Genomic DNA, 25,683 nt, shown 5'->3' with positions numbered 1-25,683 from the left:
TCAGGATATATAATTACGTTTTAAATCATGACTAAAACATGACTTTTTAAATACTCTATACATCATGCATGAGTTTAATCTGGGTTAGAGTTAGGTTCTTTAATTGTTCTTTAAACGGATTGATTAGAGCTCAGGGAACAGATCTTGACAAGCTTCTCACCTCCTCTGGGGATTGAGAATATCTTCCTCTCTGTCCGATGGTCCTAATGTAATATCGTCCAATTTTATATTCGTTAATAGAAATAAATCAAATAAGGACTGACTTTCACTGACCTTCAAGTCACTCAGATTCAATCACAGACTAAGAATACAGTCTCCTTGGTTTGATTGAGAAAGTGGTCTCTTCCGACATGGGAAACTGCATGTTTGTTTACTGGGAGGTTTCAGAGCAGCTGAGTGTCCTGGGATCGGAAAACAAACAAACACACTGTCCTTGGATCGGCTTGTTGGACAGATCGTCCTGAGACACGCTGAGGTCCCAGAGGACGGGGGACAGACAGCAGTTTGACGTAGAAAGCTTGAGTGATTGGGGACGTGTATTTAGGGATATTATTAACTCTATCTCTTTCTTTTGGACTTCGAAATTCAAAGGTTTTATTGTCATATGCTCAGCAGTGTTGAAATGGCAATGACATTCTTCTGACCTGAGCTCCTCCAACCAAGCAACATATATCATAACATATACAAATACAAAGTAGTGCAAAAAGTCTATATACATGTAAATAGAATATGATATGTACAAGAACAGAATATGAAATTAAATACGGTTTATTGCGGTGATAACTATTTATATAACTTGACTTGCCAAGACTTTGTATTTTTGTTGGTAGTGTTGAAAACAATCCTACGCATGCAGCCACCAGTGGAACTAAATTCTTCAAATAGCATAATATTAGTTTATACTGATCCTTATCTGCAACAGAAATGCAGAGTTCAAACACTATTAATATACATGCTTAAACAAGCTGATAACAAGCTTTGCCACTTCAAAGTGTTAGAAGTTACAGCCCTTAATCACTTCTTAAAACCCACCTCTTCTCCTTAGCGTTTTGACATCTTGTAGAGTGATGATTTTATTACTTTTCAATTGTCTATTGTTTTTTCTTGTACTTGTTTTATGGTGTGTGAGCTGAGCTGTGAGATTTGTGTACGTTTTATTTGTTTATTTGACTGTACAGCACTTGGGTCTGGAGGTTTTAAAGTGATTCATAAATAAAGCTGTGATGTATTGTATAGCCCCAAAACAAATTGAATTATAAGTTATTATGGCACAGGTTGGTGAATGGGTTATAAAGCGCTTTATCCAGTCTGTGCACATGGATGCAAAAGTCGCAAATAATTACGGAGCCCATACGTATTAATAATGCGTGGCCACGAATTAGTTATTACGTTCCCACGCATTAGTAATTCGTGGGAACACAATAATTATTACGCAATAACTAAATCCAGATAGTCTATAGAAACTGATGATTGAGTGACAACCATAGACTGTACAGGTGACAACACTAGCTAAACTCTAGGCTACGGCTATTATCGCGAAGCATGGATCATTTTGACTTGATTTCATTTTCATTTGGGTATGAATTATAATGATATTCTGCAATCCCTTGCAGTTAAGCACAGTGTCATCCTTAGCAAAAGGCACTTGATTCGGCTGCTGAAAATGCACGGTTTGAAACGTAGTTGAGTAAAGTTAGAACGATATTGGCAGATTCGGATTTCACGGATCAATAACTCATGAACAAAACGTTATTCAGACACAAATGACGTCTCCTAAGTACCGTGGTAAGGTTGACAACGAACTACAATCACATGTTGATAAAAAAAAAAGCCAATATGCGCCGTCCTCGCTCCGAGCTGGACACATTACATTGGTCTGGACGAAGCACTATTATACTAATAAAGGACTGGATTACCTAAAGCCAGTTGAGTAGCACTTGAAATGTTTGGCTCTATGAAACCTGATGTATTTATATGATTCTGTTTTCTTCAAGGTTGTGTCTTCCTGGTCGAATGTACTTATTGTAAGTCGCTTTGGACAAAAGCGTCAGCTAAATGCAATGTAATGTAATGTAATGTCTCTATCTGCAGCTGGAGAAGAAACGAGTGCTCAGGGACCGTCTGCAAAGTGCAACTCCGAAAAAAGAGAATATAAAATTAATAATATTCAATCACTTCAATATTCTACAGTATATTACTACCAAACTCATTACACACATCAATAGTCTTCTGTTGCTCATACTACATCAGAGAGTTTGGAAGAATATGGTTTGGAATAATTTTGGTGAATATTTATAACGTTAACGTTATTGAAGATGATGCCATATTTATTGAAGATTTTACACTTTGCACTTTGCAGACGGGCCCTGAGCACACGTTTCGTGAAATCTGAATCTGCTAATATCGCTCCAACTTTACTCGACTTGTTGTCACTCAGTCATCAGTTTCTATAGACTATCTGGATTTAGTTATTGCGTAATAATTATTGTGTTCCCCATTACTAATGCGTGGGAACATAATAACTAATTCGTGGCCACGCATTAACTCGTGGCCACGTATTAATATTTTTCTCACCAATGTCACCAGGGGGGCTCCGTAGATAATTGTTCATTCAGTTAATTATTATAATAGTCAGAGTTGGGTGTAACCGGTGTTACGCGTTACAAAGTAACGCGTTACTGTAATAATATTACTTTTGTCGGTAACGGAGTAGTGTAACACGCTACTTTTATAATACAGTAATCACACTACAGTTACTAACATTACCCCGACACTAAAATCATTCATAATCACACTGACAGACAAGAGGGGTTTCCGCCGCAGGTTTATATGTACATAATCTGCGCGATTTGCGCGTCCACATCTCCGCGTGCAGTGCTGCATAAACATGGCTGAGTCAGCGATAACTTTCGAGGGGTGGAGGTCTGCCCATTACTTTGAGTTCGTCCGAAGAATAGACAGGAATGTGACGGTGATTTGCAAACTAGTGATGGCAGTTTGACACTGAAGCTTCGAACGGAGCTTCAATCCTGGCCTGGACTTCCTATTCCATAGAAGCAATGCTTCGAAGCTTGCTTCAAATCACGTGACATATGACGTCCGAAGCAGCAACTGCTTCATTTCCTGAATGAATCACTTGACTGGTTCGCGGTCCATTCACGCGATTCAATGCACTGCCTCGTCTCGATTCTGACAGGTGACAGGTTGAAACAGTTTCAAATTTGAGCGCTTCAACACTTTATGACCGCTCTAAACAATGCGCAATGTGTGGGTTGTTGTCGTAGTTTGCGTTGTTGCTGTTGAGTTGTTGTTGGTATTGCATTTTATATCATTATAGAGCAAGCCAGGAAGAAAGATAGGTCGTTTTAACTCGGGAAACACTTCGAAATGTGGAGAAGTTGTGAACAAAAAGACAATCATCAGTAATATAAAAATAGTTCAATATTTCAAGGAATAGATAGCCCAGTGGGTCGAGCCGGCGGCCCGAATGCGGCGTGTCCTCCGCGCAGCTGCTTCAAAGCCCGGAATGGATGTATTTTAATCATTGCTTTTAAACTTTAATACTTTAATGACTGATAAAAGGCCCTCTCCTCCCAAACAAATGTCCAGCACTCTCTAGTCTCTTCTCAATAACCCAATACACACAATTATCAATCTTTAATTACAAATAGAACATGATATTCAGTCTTAGTGTGTGTGTGTATACGTTAAACCCACTGCAGCCTTGCACTTCGCCAGGAGAGGTCGCTGTAACTGAAGCTTCGAGAAATTAACCTATTTCCGACACAATTGTCCAAGTGGTTCGATGCTTCATTCAAAGCTTCATTTTGCCATCACTAGTGCAAACTGTGTCCAGGCCAGAAGCTGTAAACACCACGTGGTCAAACCTCAACAAGCACCTGCAAAGAACACATGCTAAGGTGAAGCTACCGCACAGCTATTTGTTGTTTGTTTATATCACGTAGTCTGTTCTTCTTCTCTGTCTTCCGGTTGTTGCCTGTTTTGAATGACAAATACACACTACCGCCGCCTGCTGGTAAGGAGAGTTATTGCCACTCACGCATGCGCAGTTCGTACCTGCTCGGCGAGTAAAGTAACAACGAAGTAGTGTAATATATTACTTTTTTTTAAGTAATATGTAATATGTAATATATTACATTTTTTTAGTAACGACCCCATCTCTGATAATAGTCAATAGGATAAAGACCATTCAGACCCAACAGTTTTGCTTATTTTGCAGATATCTTTTAGAGATGCAGTCTTGTGTAACACAGTTAATTTAATCAGAAGTATAAAGAGCATGAGGTGGCCTCTTAAGAAGAAATGTGTGTGATGCTGTGTGACATGCTGTAAATATGTGGCACACCACAGGGACTTCCAGAAGATGTTGGTGCATTGTTCTGCAGATTCCCCCACCATCTAGAACCAGAGGAAGCCGCCGGTGCCTCCCGTCTTACCTCCACCTTGTTTTTATGACTCCCAACGTGAAGGGAACAAAAGGCTCTGAATCAGCTGGAACAAAAACAAAGATATGCAAGATGTGTGTGTGTGTGTGTGTGTGTGTGTGTGTGTGTGTGTGTGTGTGTGTGTGTGTGTGTGTGTGTGTGGTGTGTGTGTGTGTGTGTTGTGTGTGTGTGTGTGTGTGTGTGTGTGTGTGTGTGTGTGTGTGTGTGTGTGTGCTGTTTATCTACACATCTGTCTGAATGTGCTGTATGCCATAAAGTGTGTGCCCATAACGTTTGTGTTCCTGCAGAGGAAGGAAGAAGAACAAAAAACAGAAGCAGCAGGGATCTAATCCAGGATCTGTAAACTATGAACCACCACATCCTCTGCCAGAATATGCCCAACATTCCCACGATTCATAGCATTGGGATATGGTTTGGAAGGATATCAAACAATGTGGTTAAGAAGGGCCAAATAATATGTTTGTAACTATAAAGGGGTGTGGCCAAAAACACGAGTTAAGCAAGCTCCCAGAAAGAGTGCTGGATTTAAGGACATTTTATTAGTGGCCAAACGGCGGTACTACACTTAGGTTCTAGTCCATGATGTCATTGAGTCCAAAAATACTTTTCCCCCATTGACTTATATTGGAAAAGGGACGTCTGTAAATCAGCAGATCATGCTTTTCTAGCCAAATCAATCACCCAGTACGAACTCTTTTGTAACCCTTATTTAACCTGTTAAGCCCCGAGCCTGTTTTACAGGTCTCAGCCACGAAAATGACATTCCCAGAACAAATGACTTCACTTCTAAAAGGGGTAAATGAATACTCTTTTTTTCTCAAAGCAATGATAAACCTGTGAGTTGGATGTAGAAAAGTCAGAATCAATATGGATTTTTTTATTTTAAAGAAAATTCAGATTGAACATGGTAAACATATGTAAATGAGTGTCTGTCCAAAAAAAAACAACATTACTTATAGTGAAAACCACCCTTGAATGATGGGATGGTCGACTAAAAGCTTTAGGAGTCCACACTATAACATATAATAAGTACCCTGTATCAAGATTGATGCAAAACAAGTGACCTTTAACCTTTTTAGAGAGATTTAGAAAGAAAAAAACACTTCTGGGGTCATTTGAAGTTCCACATAAACACACACGTTACCAAATAAGGAGTGAGAGTGATGCGTAGCCAGAATACCCAAAACAGGAAACTGTCATACACTCTGCTAGCTATCATAGCCGCTAATATGAAAACTCAGTTTTTGACATAAAAATTGAATGATGGATTATCAGTAATCATTTAAAAGTGACAAAGACACATTGGACTAACCTATGGATGAACCTTCAGCCGTGTTTTTCTCGTTGTAATGCCATTGAAGACAACTTTTGATCAGAAGCAGAAGACATTTCTCCCGTTTTTGCTCCATAAAGCTCTGTGTTGTGATGTCTGTTTTTGCTTCCCATGTCGTGAGCTCTGATCGCTCAGTGATGATACTAATACCTCTACAATCTGTGGAATCTCAGCTTGTTAGCTAATATCTTGTTTGTGCAGATCCGATAAGTAATAAAGTATTTATGCCTAGAGTTCTGTGCTAAGTACATTAGCATGTTTTCGCTCAGGGCTAATTTAGACGCTTCTTGTGAGACTTGTGTTTTGTTTCGGTAAAAATGGTTTGTATCGTCAGTTAGCTGAGTTTCTTCCCGTTAAATGAGTATGACACATTCATAGTTTATTAAATGTTAAGAAAACCTGAGACACAGTTCCGTGAAAAAAAGGCTTAACAGAGTCTAAAAGTTGTAAAATGCGATAAAGTTGTGCATTGGAATTTGGTTTTTAAGGATATCAAACAAGTCATTAAACATCTTGAAGTTGCATTGACATTTTACTGTAAATAGCCTAGATGCAAACGTTATACCAGAACCTTTCCTTAGAAAATCTAGCATTTGTACTTTCTTTATCCACATATGTTAAGAAGCTTTCAATCAGAACATAAAACAATATTGAAATGAAATCAGTATGCTTTAATAATAAGATATCAGTGCAGAAACACAAACTTCTTACTGGGGTTACACTCCCCATAACAATGATAACAGTATATGATAATAATAATAATAAGGTCAATATGCATTTTTAACATGTAAAAAAATGCCGAATCAGCTAATATAACTGCACTGTATGACGAAGATAAAAACAGAATACGAGAATATCGATCCCAAGAGGAAAAACAAAAACCCTGTTGCCACACGAAAGACAAAATGCTGATATCTTCTTGTAAAGGGGAAGTGCAATGAATTATGGGTATTACCTCCTGAAAACATTCTGTATTTGTTTTTGTTGGGAAACCCTTCGAGCAGCACAGTGAGTTTGGGACTACGACTGGTGAGAAGCTTTCTAGTGTTTAAACAAAGAGATGAAGCTCCGCCCATTTTAGGTTAGCATCTGTGCTACTAGCATTTCTCAGAACACATGTTCCTATCGTTAAGTATCTATATTTTAAGAAACGAAAATACACACTGGTATATAAACTTGCATTTTGTCGTAGAATCTAGAGGAGAAGAAGCTAGCTATAAATGGGGGCGGGACTTCCCCTCTGAGCTGAAGCCCCGCCCATTTCAGGTTAGCGTCTATGCTACTAGCATTAGCTTTTTAGCTCAGAGAGATATCTTTATTCAGTTTCTCTGACCACCGGTTCCTATTGTTATGTATCTAGATTTTAAGAAACAATAATACATACTGGTAAATATACATTTTCTCGTATAATCTAGAGGAGAAGAAGCTAGCTATAAATGGGGGCGGGACTTCCCCTCTGAGCTGAAGCCTCGCCCATTTTTGTAATAGCATTCGTGCTATTAGCTTTATTGCTCATTCAGTTTCTCTGACCACCTGTTCCTATCGTTATGTATCTATATTTTAAGAAACATTGATATATACCGGTAAATATAGGCTACTTCTATTGGAGCAGAAACTAGTTTCAAAAGGGGGCGGAACATCCTCTCTGAGCTGAAGCCACGCCCATTTTTTGAATTGCCTGTGCTACTAGCATTAGCTTTTTTGCTCATAGTTGTCTTTATCCAGTTGTTATGAATAACTAACACCTGTCCCTATGGGTAACTGCCTATATTTTAAGAAACTTGAATGTATTATGTGACAATTGAAAAGTAAAAGTTTTATGTTTTTTCAATTGAGCAAAGATACAACAGGGTTAAGATAAACAACTACATCTCCTAAGAAAATGTAAGACTATATCAACTGTATATAAGTAGTTATTATCTTGGTCCAAATAAATAAGTGTGTTCATTTAGACAACACTTTAGATCTAGTGGAGCAGATGCTAGCTTCAAATGGGGGCGGGACTTCCTCTCTGCCTAGATTTTATATTTTTAAACTTCCATCTAGCCAACTATTTCCACATACCTTAAACCAATTTAGTTAAAATCTCATCAGTTGCTAAAAAGTCAATCTGAGGTGCCTTTATTTCATTTTACATCGCCTTAAAATCTCTTTTCTCTCAAATAAAGAATATGGTGCTGGGACAGATTAGGACATTTTTAATATCTTACATTAAATCTGCAATTATAATACTAAGGACTTGCTTTGGGACAAGCTGTAGGAGGCTTTTCTGGAAAATCAACGTCTGATCAGACATAGACTTCCTTTACATAATCCTACAAAAAGTAATTTGGCCAGTGTTTGGTCTTGGGACGAACTTTCAATTTGAGCAATAATAAAAACGTGCTCGTATATAAAGTAATTTGCTGATACATCAGGAGGTAAAAGGGGAGTGAGGGTGGAAACTGATGAGTTGAATGTCGAGTGGAGGAGCTGAGAGATATGCGTCAGTGGGCAGGCTGAGCAGGATCTCTCTTTCTACATTTCACTCAACATCAATCTTTATCAGATCTCCTATAACTGTCCAAACTGTGTCCACACCCACTGCCCGAAGAAATATTAATCTGCAATCCAAATAAACACCATGTGCCTGAGCTGGCGTCTACACAATTTTTTCAGAAGTTATGATAGGATTTTAAGTCTCCAGATTATCCTGCTCTAATGAATTCAGCAATTGAAAAAGGGCCAAATAATATGTTTATGGCCAAAAACATGAATGAAGCAAGCACCCACAAAGTGCGCTTGACGTATACGCACATTTTCGTAGTGGCCAAACAGCGGTACTACACGTAGGTCAAAGTCCATGATGTCATTGGGTAAAAAAAACAAACATTCCCCCATTGACTTACATTGGGAAAAGGACGTCTGTAAATCAGCAGATACTTTTTTTCCCCTAGCCAAATCCACAACCCAGTACGAACTCTTTTGTAACCCTTATTTGAAGGGTCTAAAAGTTGTAAAATGCTCTAAAATTGAATGGAGGCCTCAAACGCTGAATCCAGGTCTCTTTATACATCCCAATAAAGACACTGATTGTAAAGTTATGAGTTTTTTAAGCTTTGGTGCACATGTGCATTTTTAAAGCACTCATGCAGGGCACTTTTTGGACCTTTGACTCTCGCAGGAGAACTTTTTAAACTACAGTCAAATCTTTTCTTTTTCAACTAATCTGAAAAACCCTCTATCAGCTTCGTCACCAAACAGACTGTCAGGTCTTTCGATGAGCTGGGGAATCCATTCCCTCTGAAACCTCTCACTCATTTTGACTGGTCATCACCAGCGGATCTACAACGGGTTCTCCTTGCATCTAAACATGGCTATTATTGGATGTTCTCAGACTAGAATAAAGGAGCGATTGTCTTCGAAAGTTAAGGGGGTTATCGTGATATCATCCCAATGATGACATTGTATCCCCATTGTGCAAAAGGCCAACAAAAGCAAAGCTGTTTCTGTCTTTATACTTCATATCATTGCTAGATACAATGTCAAGTTAAGATTTTATTTGATATTGGAATAGGAAGACGTTAAGGGAACAAACTGGGTGCTCGAAGGGCATGTTTTGAGACAACCATAAGGCACATTTTACAGATTAAAACCAACTTTAAAGAAAATGTCAGCACAACATACAACAGAGAACATCAAAATATAGTGTTACTGGATCCAAGATATGTAATACAGGTCCTAGACATGACACATACATGGTATATGAAGCAACATTGCTTTTTATATAAGCAACTATGTAATTATGTATAAAGCAACTTCACCCTCTTTACAATATTCAAAATGCTACATATCTGAAAAAGTGAAACTCATGTTTAAATCTGAACTTTTTTCTTTTTTTTTAATGTCTTAAAAGCAAGAACAAAAACAGAACTGCCCAACCAACACATTCAATAGATATTTGAGAGATAGAGGATAAAACAAAATGCCACGAACACAGAAACAGCACTGAGGATCTGATCCATCGGCATCTACAGGGTAGATAAGGACAAAGTACCAGAACACATAAACACTAAAAAACACTATCTTCAACATTGTCTCTTTAAATACGTAACGTGAACAAAGCTCTGTAATTCATACTCTTACGTGGTCATCACCAGAAGACGATTACCCTGCAGAAAGTAGAGCGAGATTTAGGAAAAATACTGAAAGGAAACAGAAGTGTTTTCACTGATGGCATACTGCGGAGGAGATCATATCATCAAATATATATCATTTAAGCTTCTAGTTTGCACGATAATATTCTCAAAGCTTTCTGATATTGGCAGCTACTCGTGGATTACAAGAAAAACTGGCCTTTTTCCTAATCATGAAGTTTAAAACACACACTTTCAAGTCACTCTTTAAAGGCTGCCATGAAACTAAGGCTAATGAACACATGAACGACTACATTATTTACTAAACACCATCTAGTTTTTTGGGATGGAGCGACCTCCACCGCGCTAATTCATCAAAAGTTAAAGTGGCTTTTTTTATTCAAGTAGGACTTCTTTTTTTGGGTCGACCCCTCTGATTGGCTCAAGTACTCTCCCTCTACATAATGGCTCCGCCCCTTTTTGTGTTCCATTGTTGATATTACTGGCGGTAAATGCAGATTCTGAGGTTTTACAACAATCATATCCTAATATTAAGAATACTGTGCATTTTTAAATCTACTAAACAGATGGTGAGTCAGGCAAAACAATTAAACGGTTACGTTAAAATATATATAAGGGATAGATTTCCTTTCAATCTAATGATGGACAAGTTGCTAACAATTACATTGAGATGTCCTTGGCTTGTCAGTCATTCATATTTTAATGCAGCGTCACTGCAGTACATTGAGTTTTAAGTTGACGTTTTACTTTGACGTGGGCATCGTTAGCATCATTACTAGCTGAGATATACTGTCTTTTTTGTGAAGTGAAAGTATAAAAAAATCTAAATTCTGGATCATTTCTGTTGTTTAATGTGCAATACACGACACAGCAGCTTTTAGGCACGATAAACTATATTTTCAGCTTGGCACCAACTCTTTGTTTTCAACGGAAAGTTGGCGGAGCCTCATCTATATCCCGTTTAAGGAATCTTAAAGTGACACATCATTGACTTTTAGCACATTTAGTGCAAATCTCACATTCTTTACATTACAGCTAACATTGTTGTTTGGAACTTTTCTTTAAATTAATATCTTTGGCTTTTGAACTGATTTGTATTCCTCTGGGAATTATCAACAACATAATTAAAAGTGTTCACGATGTTTGTTATATTTCCTGAATTCAAGTAATCCAACAAAGCTGCAGCTATGCAGTGTGCAATATCTTTAGATTGATCAATTCAATTGAATGAATCAGGCAATGCACGGCAGACTTGTCTAATCAAGTTGCATTTAAACAGCGTTACAGAGAGGGTAACTCCAAGAGAAATATATGTTTTTCGGTTGAACTAACACGACGAAACAAGCGAAACTAAACTTGATCTATAGTTACGTAGCCTAAAACACTGATGGACTATTAATGGCAACATATAGAGCTAAAATAAAAGATTGCTTCCTCTTTTATCCTCAGCGCTGCCCCTAAGATAGTCTTTAAATGTACTTTTTCTTGTATAGTGTAAGTCTAACAACAAGCAATCAGAATTGTGTAAAAGGCTATAAAAGCTGTGATACTGACTATATCATCTTAGTGAAATAATTGCCCAATAAGAGAACAATAACCCTGTAATCCATGACCTGACTGTGGACCAAGTGAAAGACGTTTTAGAAGAAGAGAAGATAGACAAATAAAACGTATTGAACTTACAGTAGAGTACATGTATTGCAATATATGTTTATTAGTGTGTCTGTGAGAGAGACACCAACACAATAAAGGAATCTGGTAGGTAGAGTGAAAAACCCAAACAGAAGTACTTTGTCTGAATCATACTCTGTTATTAAAACTATAATGAGTAGTTCTGTATTTGTGGAAAAGGATTGTGCAGATGTACGTCTTATTTATATTCTTCTTATCGATTCTAATTATCAGTTTCTCTTTGGAAAATTAAATAAAAACTGAAATATATTTATTTTCTTGAGTTTCGACGTTCTGAAATCACGTCGTGTGATTTGGAAGTTGTATCTTTTATCAACCATCCCATTTACTTGTTGGGGAGTTAATCTGCACAATCAAAGAACATGCTTTGTAAAATTATTACAAATTTAAAAAAGATGGCTACAGTTAAGAACCATTTAACAACTCTCGATTGAGACTTTGACTGGGACTAGGGGAGAGAGCGGCTCCGTCTAATTGCTGGAAATGCTCTGTCTAATTGCTGGAAATGCTCTGTCCAATTGCTGGAAATGCTCTGTCTAATTGCTGGAAATGCTCTGTCTATTTGCTGGAAATGCTCTGTCTAATTGCTGGAAATGCTCTGTCTAATTGCTGGAAATGCTCTGTCTAATTGCTGGAAATGCTCTGTCTAATTGCTGGAAATGCTCTGTCTAATTGCTGGAAATGCTCTGTCTAATTGCTGGAAATGCTCTGTCTAATTGCTGGAAATGCTCTGTCTAATTACTGGAAATGCTCTGTCTAATTGCTGGTCAAATACACAAAGTGAAAGAAAACGGTGTCTAGGTAGTATAGTACTTCTCCTCTGAGCTAAGTGCAGGGAAAGAGAAGGTAAATGAGCTGCATAGAGTTCATATCAGGGTCTCGCTGAGCCTTAGCAGGAAACTTTTACACATTTTACACCAAAAGCCAGAGTTTCTGAACACATAGAACCATCAGGGTATCAGAGAGAGCTTCATCCCATTTACTCTGTGAGATATTTTCTTGATATTTGTTCACCGAGTGACCCTGGTTTTATATCATATGTGTGTTTGTAGTCTAGGTGGTCGGCTCAATACTTTTGTGTTTCATCTGATTTAAGTCGAGAGGAAAAAGGGGCTTTAAGTGGCTTGACCCTGATAGCTCAGCTTGTTTAAGATGTTGCAGGACTATAGAGGGACAGATTGAGTCCTATGATGAGTCAGGGTAATGAATACCGTCCCCTGTAGGTAGCCTAGCCTCAGAAGGCTTTAAGTATATGTTGTTTATTCTCTAGGCTGATTGGTCCAGGGCTCTCAGCAGGTCGCAGCCCTGCAGCAGGTACAGGTTCCCCTGCAGAGGGACGTTCACCTCACAGTCGTAACGGGTCAGCTCCGGCAGGCAAGACGCCTCGAAGGAAGGGCCCAGCAGACGGCTTGCAATCCCTGCAAAGTGAGGGAAATGGAGGCGAATCAGAAACATATTGTGACAAGGATTTATCACAAGGATGCAAGGAACAGTTGGATACGTTTCTGTTTGTGATCCCAAACATAAGAAAAGTGAGAAATAGCGGAAATATTGCTTTGAAAAAAAACATTTTAAGTGAAAAATCTGAGAAAAAGTGAGAACTTTGAAAAAAGTCCAATCTGAGAAAAAGTGTGAATTTTTAAAACATTTTTTAATTCTAATAAAAGTCAAAATTCTGCGAAAAGTCAAAACAAAAAGTCAAAATATGAGAGTTCGGAAAAAAGGTGATAATTCTGAGAAAAAGTGATAATTCTGAGAAAAAGTGATAATTCTGAGAAAAAGGTGATAATTCTGAGGAAAAGTGATAATTCTGAGGAAATATGATGATAAAAAGAAGTGGAAATTCTGAAAAAGGTACAAATTCTGAGAGAAGTCAAAACAAAAAAGTCAAAATCTGAAAAAAGTGAGAATTTCGAAAAAAAAGTAAAATATTTCTGAAAAAAATCTAAAGACTGATAAAAAGCTAAATAAAATAAAAAGTGAGAATTTTGAAAAAAATCTAATAATACTGGTAAAAAAATTCTGCGAAAAGTGAGAGTTCTGAAAAAAGTCCGAATTCTGAGAAGAAGTGAAAATAAAAAATTCTGAAAATTCTGAAAAGTCAAAATCTGAGAAACAGTGAGAGTTAGTAAGTCACAAAAAAAAAGGCAAAATTCAGAGAAAATGTAAGAAACAAATTGCAAAAAAATGCATTTGAACCCGTTGTATTGTAAACACTGCGCTCTGGGCTCACCCTGGCTCTTGCTGGAAGGCTGCAGGTTGTACGGTGAGAAGTTGCAGCTCTTTTGGGAAAAGAGTTTCTCGTTTCCTGGAAACTGAGACTTCCTGTGTTGCTGCAGACGTGAAGACATCATCCTCTCCATGTCTGACGCTGACACACAAATACAGGTTACAGTCAGAGGTGGGAAGTAGTGGAGTACAAATACTTCGTTACTTTACTTAAGTACATGTTCCTGGTATCAGTACTTTACTCCACTACTCCTTTTTACTTTCTACTTCTCACATGTTGAACACAAATACCTGTACTTTCTACTTCTTACATGTTGAACTCAAATACCTGTACTTTCTACTTCTCACATGTTGAACTCAAATACCTGTACTTTCTACTTCTCACATGTTGAACTCAAATACCTGTACTTTCTACTTCTTACATGTTGAACACAAATACCTGTACTTTCTACTTCTTACATGTTGAACACAAATACCTGTACTTTCTACTTCTTACATGTTGAACACAAATACCTGTACTTTCTACTTCTTACATGTTGAACTCAAATACCTGTACTTTCTACTTCTTACATGTTGAACTCAAATACCTGTACTTTCTACTTCTTACATGTTGAACACAAATACCTGTACTTTCTACTTCTAACATGTTGAACACAAATACCTGTACTTTCTACTTCTTACATGTTGAACACAAATACCTGTACTTTCTACTTCTTACATGTTGAACACAAATACCTGTACTTTCTACTTCTTACATGTTGAACTCAAATACCTGTACTTTCTACTTCTTTACATGTGAACTCAAATACCTGTACTTTCTACTTCTTACATGTTGAACACAAATACCTGTACTTTCTACTTCTTACATGTTGAACACAAATACCTGTACTTTCTACTTCTTACATGTTGAACTCAAATACCTGTACTTTCTACTTCTTACATGTTGAACTCAAATACCTGTACTTTCTACTTCTTACATGTTGAACACAAATACCTGTACTTTCTACTTCTTACATGTTGAACTCAAATACCTGTACTTTCTACTTCTTACATGTTGAACTCAAATACCTGTACTTTCTACTTCTTACATGTTGAACTCAAATATCTGTACTTTCTACTTCTTACATGTTGAACTCAAATACCTGTACTTTCTACTTCTTACATGTTGAACTCAAATACCTGTACTTTCTACTTCTTACATGTTGAACACAAATACCTGTACTTTCTACTTCTTACATGTTGAACTCAAATACCTGTACTTTCTACTTCTTACATGTTGAACTCAAATACCTGTACTTTCTACTTCTTACATGTTGAACACAAATACCTGTACTTTCTACTTCTTACATGTTGAACACAAATACCTGTACTTTCTACTTCTTACATGTTGAACTCAAATACCTGTACTTTCTACTTCTTACATGTTGAACTCAAATACCTGTACTTTCTACTTCTTACATGTTGAACTCAAATACCTGTACTTTCTACTTCTTACATGTTGAACTCAAATACCTGTACTTTCTACTTCTTACATGTTGAACTCAAATACCTGTACTTTCTACTTCTTACATGTTGAACCCAAATACTTGTACTTTCTACTTCTTACATGTTGAACCCAAATACCTGTACTTCTACTTCTTACATGTTGAACTCAAATACTTGTACTTTCTACTTCTTACATGTTGAACCCAAATACCTGTACTTTCTACTTCTTACATGTTGAACTCAAATACCTGTACTTTCTACTTCTTACATGTTGAACCCAAATACTTGTACTTTCTACTTCTTACATGTTGAACCCAAATACCTGTACTTTCTACTTCTTACATGTTGAACCCAAATACTTGTACTTTCTACTTCTTACATGTTGAACTCAAATACCTGTACTTTCTACTTCTTACATGTTGAACCCAAATACTTGTACTTTCTACTTCTCACATGTTGAACTCAAATACCTGTACTTTCTACTTCTTACATGTTGAACTCAAATACCTGTACTTTCTACTTCTTACATGTTGAACCCAAATACCTGTACTTTCTACTTCTTACATGTTGAACTCAAATACTTGTACTTTCTACTTCTCTCATTTTCCAAACAGCTGGTTCCTTTAGCTTGAATGTGTGTTTGGTGGCGTGATCATTATTATTTAGAGTCATTGCGTGTTCTATTTTTATTGTTCTATTAATATAAAGGGAGGTCAGGTACTCTTTAAAACAGCTGCTAGTTGAAGTACATTTCAAAGCCTCTTTACTTTTACTTGAGTAAAGAAGTTTAGTCAGTACTTCTACTTTCACCAGAGTATTTTTAAACACGAGTATCTGTACTTCTACTTGCACGCACACACACACACGCGCACGCACACGCGCACACACACACACGTCTCTCACCTGCCAGTGATCCTGCACTGAGGGAGCGATCCATGTTGCTGTCACCCCTCATTTTCTTCCACATACAATCTGACGTAGGACCCTCGCCCTGACACAAAGAAAAAAAATACATTTCCTCAAACAACTCAAGACCACTGTGCTTAATGTAGGCATACATGATCATGTAAACAGGTATTATCAAAGCTATGTGTTGACCTTAAATGATGTAGCCATGATAGAAAAGGATTTACATTTTAAAGATTTAATTAAAACACAAATAGTTTCCAGAAGAAACTCACCACAGCCATCTGATTGAAGGAGCGCTTGATGCTGTTGGCCATGGCCACTCTGGCTGGACTCATGTCTCTGTAGGCCTGCACAAAGTTATCAACAGACCTACACACACACACACACACACACACACACACACACACACACACACACACACACACACACACACACACACACACACACACACACACACACACACACACACACACACACACACACACACACACACACCACACACACACACACACACACACACACACACACACACACACACACACACACACACACACACACACACACACACACACACACACACACACACACACACACACACACACACACACACACACACACACACACACACACACACACACACACACACACACACACACACACACACACACACACACACACACACACACACACACACACACACACACACACACACACACACACACACACACACACACACACACACACACACACACACACACACACACACTCTTTAGATTAAATACTACGAACAGGATGCATTTAAAAATACTGTCCATTCATTTATTTGCCCTTTTACATTTTTGTATTGTATTTAAATAATTTATTATTACTGCATAGTTAAACCCTATATTAAATAAAACAATATTAAGCGCTTTGAGCACCAGGAGAAGCGCTATATAAATAACATGCATTATTATTAAAAATATCTGTATTGTTTTTGTAAAAGGTGAAATGTTGTGTGTGTATTAATCACCTCTGTTTCTGCATCAGGTGAGACATGCTCTGCTGGCATGATGGCCTCTCCTCTCTCAACAACGGCTCCCTCAGGTAGACCTTGGACGCCTGTTGTTGTTGTTGGCAGGCTAACAGAGGGTCTGGGGGCCACTGCAGATTCTGCATGCCCCCCATGGAGGACAGAGGGGTGCTGGTAGTGGCTGGAGCCTGATAGGAGGGATTATTCATGTAAGACCCTCCTATTCTGGAGCCCCTTTCCCCCTCTGAAGCCAAGGATAATGCGGCCTGATGCTGGAAGTTTCCCGGTGGGTTTTGGGGGGAGGAAAGAGGCTGAAAGAGGCTGGCGATGTTGCTGAAACTGGGTTTGGCGGGTTTGGTGGAATGCAGGATGTTGGACCCCCCCTCCATGGAATCAGATTCGGGGATGATGGGGTGCAGCTGGAAGTCCTCGTCGTCCATCGGGATGTACGGAGCCAACGTCTCCAGGTCCAAATCACTCAGGTCCCTCTGGAAAGAGAAGGAAGACATGGTTTGTTAAGGGTTCATATCAGTATGGAGAGTCTCTACTTTAAAGAGTCCTCTCCTGCTGATGTTCAGGTGTATATCAGTATGTAGTGTCTCTACTTTAAAGAGTCCTCTCCTGCTGATGTTCAGGTGTATATCAGTATGTAGTGTCTCCACTTTAAAGAGTCCTCTCCTGCTGATGTTCAGGTGTATATCAGTATGTAGAGTCTCTACTTTAAAGAGTCCTCTCCTGCTGATGTTCAGGTGTATATCAGTATGTAGTGCCTCTACTTTAAAGAGTTCTCTCCTGCTGATGTTCAGGTGTATATCAGTATGTAGTGCCTCTACTTTAAAGAGTCCTCTCCTGCTGATGTTCAGGTGTATATCAGTATGTAGTGTCTCTACTTTAAAGAGTTCTCTCCTGCTGATGTTCAGGTGTATATCAGTATGTAGTGCCTCTACTTTAAAGAGTCCTCTCCTGCTGATGTTCAGGTGTATATCAGTATGTAGTGCCTCTACTTTAAAGAGTCCTCTCCTGCTGATGTTCAGGTGTATATCAGTATGTAGTGCCTCTACTTTAAAGAGTCCTCTCCTGCTGATGTTCAGGTGTATATCAGTATGTAGTGCCTCTACTTTAAAGAGTCCTCTCCTGCTGATGTTCAGGTGTATATCAGTATGTAGTGTCTCTACTTTAAAGAGTCCTCTCCTGCTGATGTTCAGGTGTATATCAGTATGTAGTGTCTCTACTTTAAAGAGTCCTCTCCTGCTGATGTTCAGGTGTATATCAGTATGGAGAGTCTCTACTTTAAAGAGTCCTCTCCTGCTGATGTTCAGGTGTATATCAGTATGTAGTGTCTCTACTTTAAAGAGTCCTCTCCTGCTGATGTTCAGGTGTATATCAGTATGTAGTGTCTCCACTTTAAAGAGTCCTCTCCTGCTGATGTTCAGGTGTATATCAGTATGTAGAGTCTCTACTTTAAAGAGTCCTCTCCTGCTGATGTTCAGGTGTATATTAGTATGTAGTGTCTCTACTTTAAAGAGTCCTCTCCTGCTGATGTTCAGGTGTATATCAGTATGTAGTGTCTCTACTTTAAAGAGTCCTCTCCTGCTGATGATCAGGTGTATATCAGTATGTAGTGTCTCTACTTTAAAGAGTCCTCTCCTGCTGATGATCAGGTGTATATCAGTATGTAGTGTCTCTACTTTAAAGAGTCCTCTCCTGCTGATGTTCAGGTGTATATCAGTATGTAGTGTCTCTACTTTAAAGAGTCCTCTCCTGCTGATGTTCAGGTGTATATCAGTATGTAGTGTCTCTACTTTAAAGAGTCCTCTCCTGCTGATGTTCAGGTGTATTTTAAGACGAAATGTAATGATAACAGACAGAGACGTTTTATACATTAGCATAATATATTCGTCTTACAGGCACTTCAGTGTTTGCAGAGCTGTCGCTGCCCTCTGTCTCCAGAGCAGACAGTTTATCCGTCAGCTCCGCCTTCAGGTCACTCTCCAGAGAGGTGTAGTAATCTCCTGGACTGCTGGGCTGCAGGGCGGGAGAGACAAATACTAAGAGATGAGTTTTAACGGTAGGTAGGTAGGTAGGTAGGTAGGTAGGTAGGTAGGTAGGTAGGTAGGTAGGTAGGTAGGTAGGTAGGTAGGTAGGTAGGTAGGTAGGTAGGTAGGTAGGTAGGTAGGTAGGTAGGTAGGTAGGTAGGTAGGTAGGTAGGTAGGTAGGTAGGTAGGTAGGTAGGTAGGTAGGTATACTCACTGTCAGAAAAAAGGGTACGGTGGAGGTCCATTTATGTTCTCTAAGGTACAACTGCTGGTGATGTACCCTCAAAGGGTCATAGTTGATCCATAAGGTACTAATAGATAATTTTTCTAGGTTGATAAGGTACATATAAGTTCCAAACTGAGAAAGGGTCCATGTCTGTACCATTTTTCCATCATATAGGGGTACAATCACAAAGATGTCAGTGTGTGACCAAAATGCTGTTGGGGGATGGGATGGTTAATGCATCAGGGCTGCTAAGGCAATTGTGAAATCTGGTTTTGTGCGTGCACACATTCATTAAGCCTAGGTTCAACAATACTTTTTTATTGTCGGTGAAATTGGATTAGAAGGAATTGAGTTGTAATGTAGGTCTACACAATTCCATGCAATATTTAGGCCGAAGCCTTTTAGAGGCTGGAAATATTAGAATTGGACAGCAAATTACTTAATTTCAAATATTTATCCTGGAAACAACGATAAGGCTAAATAAAGAGCTACAATGGTGGATTTTGATATTTGAATGAGAGAGTTCACACATGCGCATTCGGTGTAGCAGTAGCAACGGCAGACACGTCATTTGCTTAATCAAACTTCAAACTGTCATTTGCACTTGGCGGCAAACCATGGAGCTTTCAACCGAGGAGCTTCTCCAGAACTTGGAAGAGTCAGGAATAAAGGTGACCGAAGAAGAGGCACAGAGATTCAGAGGTAATATTATGTTGACATACTGCGTTATATGTTCTATGCAATCTATTCTGTCTAAACTGAAGAAACTTTAACTGAAATGAATGGCTAAATTGCTAGCTAGCGTTATCTAGAAAATTGACGTTATCAGCCTAGGGTTAGCTACCGTTAGCTTGCTAAACTCAGCAATTTAACCGTTTTATCGCTCCAAAAATACAGGTTCCAGTGCATGACCAAGGTATGGCTTTATAGACCATATCTGCTAAGTTAAATGATTTATCTAAAGGTCGTGTCTAATTGAGTTGAACCGAATGGCTTGCTTGCTAGCTAAAAAGCTAGCTAGCTAAAGTTAGCGAACCTATTGAAGCTAACATTAAGTGCGGTCAATCTGAAATAGCCTGTGACGTTCCACTTTAATAAGTTAACCTTAAGACAGTGGAAATCCTAACAATTGTTACGATTGCACGTTAACGGTTCAGTCATGTTATGCCTTCATGAGAGTAATAAGGGCTTAATTCGCCATGTCGTTGTGTTTGACATGCTTCTTGTTATTGCATATAAAAAAAGAGAGTTGCATTTAACTTAAAATCCCTCTTCATGTTATGTTGTTACTATTATACTATTGTAGTTTTTTCCGTTAATTTATAAGGTCTATATGTACCTTTTGATATGGGGTTTTGAGCGGAGTTTTATTTGTTTTACGTTATGCCATTGATGACGTCATCAGCTTGCTCAGCGTGATTTCTCCTCAGTCCGCAGGTTTCTGCCGAGAGGTGTGAGGTACAGGTGTTTTAAAAAGTTTAAAAACCTTGTTAATCCATTAACGTTAGTTCAGTTCATGGTGCAGCTATCGACGTGCCATTGTTTTGAATAGGACTGTCTACACAGGGGCGTTTTGTGGAGTACAGGAGTTATATTATAGTTGCTAGTTGTTGGCTAATGTTAGCTTGATTGAGTGAAGCTCTTGTACGTGATCCCGTCTCTCAAGTAAGGCTGCGCCTGAAAGAGAAGCCGCTGAGTTTTGTGCTTGTGCTCCTATTACTTTGTCCAGGTGTGATTGTATGTTGTGCTCAGTCAATGTTTTCCCTGAACTGTGTGTAGCACTGACCGGCTGCACATACAAGCTACTAAACCAGGCGCTATTGATGTCGCTTATCAAATGCGTTTATGCTCCGCATGTGTCAGTAATGTCTGTTTTGGACGGTGACCAGTAACCTGCTCTCACGGTAGCTATTGATTTTACTACACACTGGTAGACCAAGAGTAACCGTTTTTTTTTGTATACAAGATGTGCTCTATTTACTCTTTTAATGTATATATTTTGTATTTGTTTGGTTTGAAAAATGACTCTTTTCTTCTCCCTCTCTGTGTGTGTGCGCGTGTGCCTGCATTCTTTTCAGTCAGTGAAGTGGATGGAGAAACAGTTGAGTGTGGCTCGACAGATACCATGGTATCATACCTTTTTCCTGGGTCATTCAAACAACAAGTCAAGTTCAACACATGTGTTCAGGAGCTGAAGGATGTTGTAACACTAACTTTAGTACCAGTGCCCGAAGAACACATTGAGCAGTCTTTGATTATTGACAGGTAAGTTTTACATTGCAAATCATTTCAAACATGTCTTAATAGATATTATGAGGTATTATGGAATAGTATAACATTGAATATATTGTTGCCTTGGTTGCTAATTATAATTATGTGTTACTTTGGGGTTGATCTGTCTACTACTGGTAATACAAGTTCCTCATCCCCTCCCTTCCCCACCCCATGTCAGAAAGGAGGCAAGGGGGAGACTGCCTGCTGGATTCGTTCTTCCTCCTTTCCCCAGAGATCTTCAGACCAAACTTGATAACAAAGAAGCTTGTCAGAAGTCATCCAGAGATCGACATAGGATCATTCGTGTTCTCCATGAAGCAATAATAGAATACACAATGTAAGTCAGTATTGTCCACTTTTACTCTTTGCTTCACCAATATACTTCAGGCAGATAAGATGCAAAGCCACATTTACTGTGGGAAGTGATGAATTGTGGGAATTTCAAGATCCATGCTAAGATGTATGTTCACAATTGTGGCTTTTAAACAGCAATTTGTTGGTAGAGTATAAATAGCTTTATTCCTTAATTTAATCTTTCTTACAGGTATCCCACCAACACAGAATATGTGCAAGTGGTTCAAGCACGTATTATGAAGTATCCCTTCCTTAAGGATCTGGGGGGAAACGGCTATGTAAGTTAAAAAGATAGTTGATGTGATATTATGCAGCTAGTTATTTTCCGATGTAATGATTTTAAAAACATTGAATGATAAATACAATAATGCATACAAATGTATTATGTTTATGTTTTCCTTGGATACGTTCATTTAATTGTTTTTTAATAGTGCGGGTTATCTTTGTTTCACTGTCCGTGTTAGCATACCTGGCATCAGTCCCTCAAACGCAAATTCAAAGCAGAGCGTGCGCCTTTAATCCACGAAGATGAGGTGAAAAGGAGTAAGGAGAAGTTTGGCCACAAGAGAGCCAGAGAGTCTACGAAAGCTGCAAGAAGCTGTTGCAGATCTGTGTCAGGAGTGAGTGAATTTATATAGCTGCATACCTTTATTGGAGAAGTTATTGTGCACCATAATATTTTACTGGAAGTGTCTGAACAGTCATTTTTTGTGGTTGCAAAATTCTAGTTCAGATGAGATAAAAAAAAATGTTGCATTGTGAAGTTGAACTTCAAACATGAACTGTTTCCTTTTCACTTTTTATTTCCAACAGGTGCCTGCTGTAATCGGTGAGGATGCATCCTCTATTGAGAGGCATGTGCACGTTCTGCAAATGCAGTATGAGAAGATGAACCCAGACACCTCTGTTGTAAAAGACAGAATGCAGCTAACTTTTTCATGGCGCCGAAAGGAGATCGCGGATGGAATGACAGTTGAGGATGTTCTGAAAAAAATATCCTTTCCTTAGAACACCCTCAGGGGTAAGTGATATGAATTAAAGTACATTCAGTCCATTTTCAGTTGTTCAAAGCACACATTTGGTGTCAATGTAAGTACTCCATAGCACTCGGAACTGTAACAGTCAATTTCATTGAAAAGAAGAAAAGAGAGTTCTTTTAATACTGGTCTGGTCCTTCAATATTGAGATGATTTGGTAAAATGACTAATGAATTTCCCCTTTCTATTAACTCTCTTCAGTTGTGCGATGAGGTTGACAGGATCCAGCCATCTGCGGTGAACTTGTGCCGGCGTTGGAAAGAGGGCTTCACCGGCATTGTGCCGAAGGTGGTCAAGCTAGCACACGGAAAATCCCCATTAGCCAAAATGTACTCTGAAGCGAGGGAGCAAATGTTGGCAGAGGATCTACCAGGTATTCTACCGTTTTATTTTTGTTTATGGTCAGTGCTTTTTTTAAAGAGCTTTGGTAGAAAATAAATCATTATTTTATGAGTTATTTTTCTCTCGTACTAAAAGGCGTTAATAGGCACAGACTGGGTTTTCATTCAACTTTTGCATTACATTTACAGAAAAGTCAACATGTTGCCTGAAGTGATTTCCATCTGCTTTGTGCACTCTTATCAAAAGGCAGTCAACTAGGCTAGGGCTTGAAAATCTCATTTGAAAATCTCAAATTACGTTTAAATGTTTAACTTTGACTTATTCCACCTTGTCCTACAGATGTGGACTTCCGTGCTGCGCTGATCCTGCTGCCCCACATCTTTAAAGAGAAGGCCGACCAGTTCATTACATTGGGACAGGTATGGAGTTAGTGCCTTATAATCTACAGGGGTAAAACACTTGTTTTTGTCTCACTAGAAAATTGTAATAATTAAGTTTCATGCTGTTTTTTGCTAGACTATGATGATGGTATGGAGCCTTGATCATGAAGCTGGATCGGTTTTAATAACTTGCTAACTTCACCATTGTTCTGTAATTTTTATTTTTCTCTGAACAGCACGACGCTCCAAGTCCCTACCCAACTGTACAGTTGGTAGACACCGACTGGAAGATGGCCTTTACCAGGAAGGTTCCGGTTTTGGTCAAATTGGACAGTGTGGATCTATGCAGGAGTGGAAGATGGGGTAATTTCAGCCTTCTGTGCCTACTTTGTTTTCAACTTGGCTTACCCACCCTACATGAAGAATACGCTGACCTTTCTCCAACGTACTATACTAGACATTACTGAGGTGGGTGAAAAGCCCTTACCAGTCACTGTGACCCGAATGATCAATCTACTGTACTAAAAATGCCACGACCATATAGATGTACAAGGTGTCGAAGAACCACCTTCACCTTAATGAAACTGAATAATCAAATATATTTTAAATGTTAACACACTGTGGCTTCTATGCGGTAAGCTTCTTGTCCCAATGTCTTATGATTCACACCTGCATGCATACACAGTCAAAGTTGATACTCAATGGAGTGTTATTAAACCAGGACAAGAAATGGACTTTCAGTCCCTCGATGTGTACAATGTTGATGATAAGTTGTATGTTACCCTTAGAAATATTTGAAATGTTTAAGGGAATTGTGACTTAAAAGGGGGGAAAGCTATTGTTCAATATGAGGGGCCGTAATTCATACTAGTCCTCTTACGCACATACATTCTCCTTTTACATACATATATTTTCACTGTTACATACATACATTCTTCTCTTGCATACATATATGAGAATATATGTATGCAAGAGTGAAAATATATGTATGTAAAAGCAGAATGTTATGTGCGTGAGAGGACCGGTATGAATCACGGCCTGTACGGCCCCTCATAGTTCAATGAAATGCGTTATGCTGGATTGTATTGTGTGGCATTGATACATTTAACATTATTCTGAAATTCTGTATTGATAGAAAAGATGTTTTTGTGATGTGGCATTTTTAAATGAATTGTAATGTGATATTGCCATAAATTGTATGATTTAATTGTTGAAAGTGTTATAGATTGATGATGTCATTATTGTTTATGTTAATAAATGTGAGAAAAGATAATTGTTTGACTGTGTCCCATGTTGTACTGAGTACACATTTGCCATTATAAGGTACAATGCTCTTGTCACTGGGGCAGTACCCTTTAAAGGCCACATTTGTACCATTTCCAAGGGTACATTTAAGTCCTAGAGCATCAAGGTCCATTATGGTCCCCAGGGGTACATATTTGCCCCCATAAGGTACAAACTGTAAGGGTACTAATATGTACCCTTGTTAAGGGGTACAATGGGTGTACCTTTAAGGGTACTGCCCCAGTGACGAGCTGTTGGACCCCTAAAGGTACAAATTTAGCACATTATTTCTGACAGTGTAGGTAGGTAGGTAGGTAGGTAGGCAGGTAGGTAGGCAGGTAGGTAGGTAGGGAGGTAGGTAGGCAGGCAGGTAGGTAGGTAGGCAGGTAGGTAGGTAGGCAGGTAGGTAGGCAGGTAGGGAGGTAGGTAGGCAGGTAGGTAGGTAGGTAGGCAGGTAGGTAGGTAGGTAGGTAGGTAGGTAGGTAGGT

At 38.7% G+C, this 25,683-nt stretch overlaps 1 protein-coding gene across 2 annotated transcripts in view; it reads right to left on the bottom strand.

Annotated features, from left to right (window-relative positions):
- Positions 1-6,449: 6,449 nt before the first annotated feature.
- Positions 6,450-25,683, bottom strand: part of epas1b (endothelial PAS domain protein 1b) — a 79,749-nt gene continuing 60,515 nt past the window's right edge. For both annotated transcript variants that reach the window (XM_034208806.1, XM_034208807.1), the window contains exons 11-16: positions 19,168-19,287; positions 17,263-17,750; positions 16,523-16,619; positions 16,245-16,332; positions 13,861-13,998; positions 6,450-13,045 (exon numbers count right to left, since the gene is read on the bottom strand). In XM_034208806.1, coding sequence (XP_034064697.1) covers positions 12,894-13,045; positions 13,861-13,998; positions 16,245-16,332; positions 16,523-16,619; positions 17,263-17,750; positions 19,168-19,287 — 1,083 coding nt within the window. In that variant the 3' untranslated portion in view covers positions 6,450-12,893. The remainder of the gene's footprint in view (positions 13,046-13,860; positions 13,999-16,244; positions 16,333-16,522; positions 16,620-17,262; positions 17,751-19,167; positions 19,288-25,683) is intronic.

This window comes from Gymnodraco acuticeps, unplaced genomic scaffold (genome assembly GCF_902827175.1).
Source record: "Gymnodraco acuticeps unplaced genomic scaffold, fGymAcu1.1, whole genome shotgun sequence".
NCBI lineage: Eukaryota > Metazoa > Chordata > Actinopteri > Perciformes > Bathydraconidae > Gymnodraco > Gymnodraco acuticeps.
This window is presented reverse-complemented; position numbering and strand designations above follow the sequence as displayed.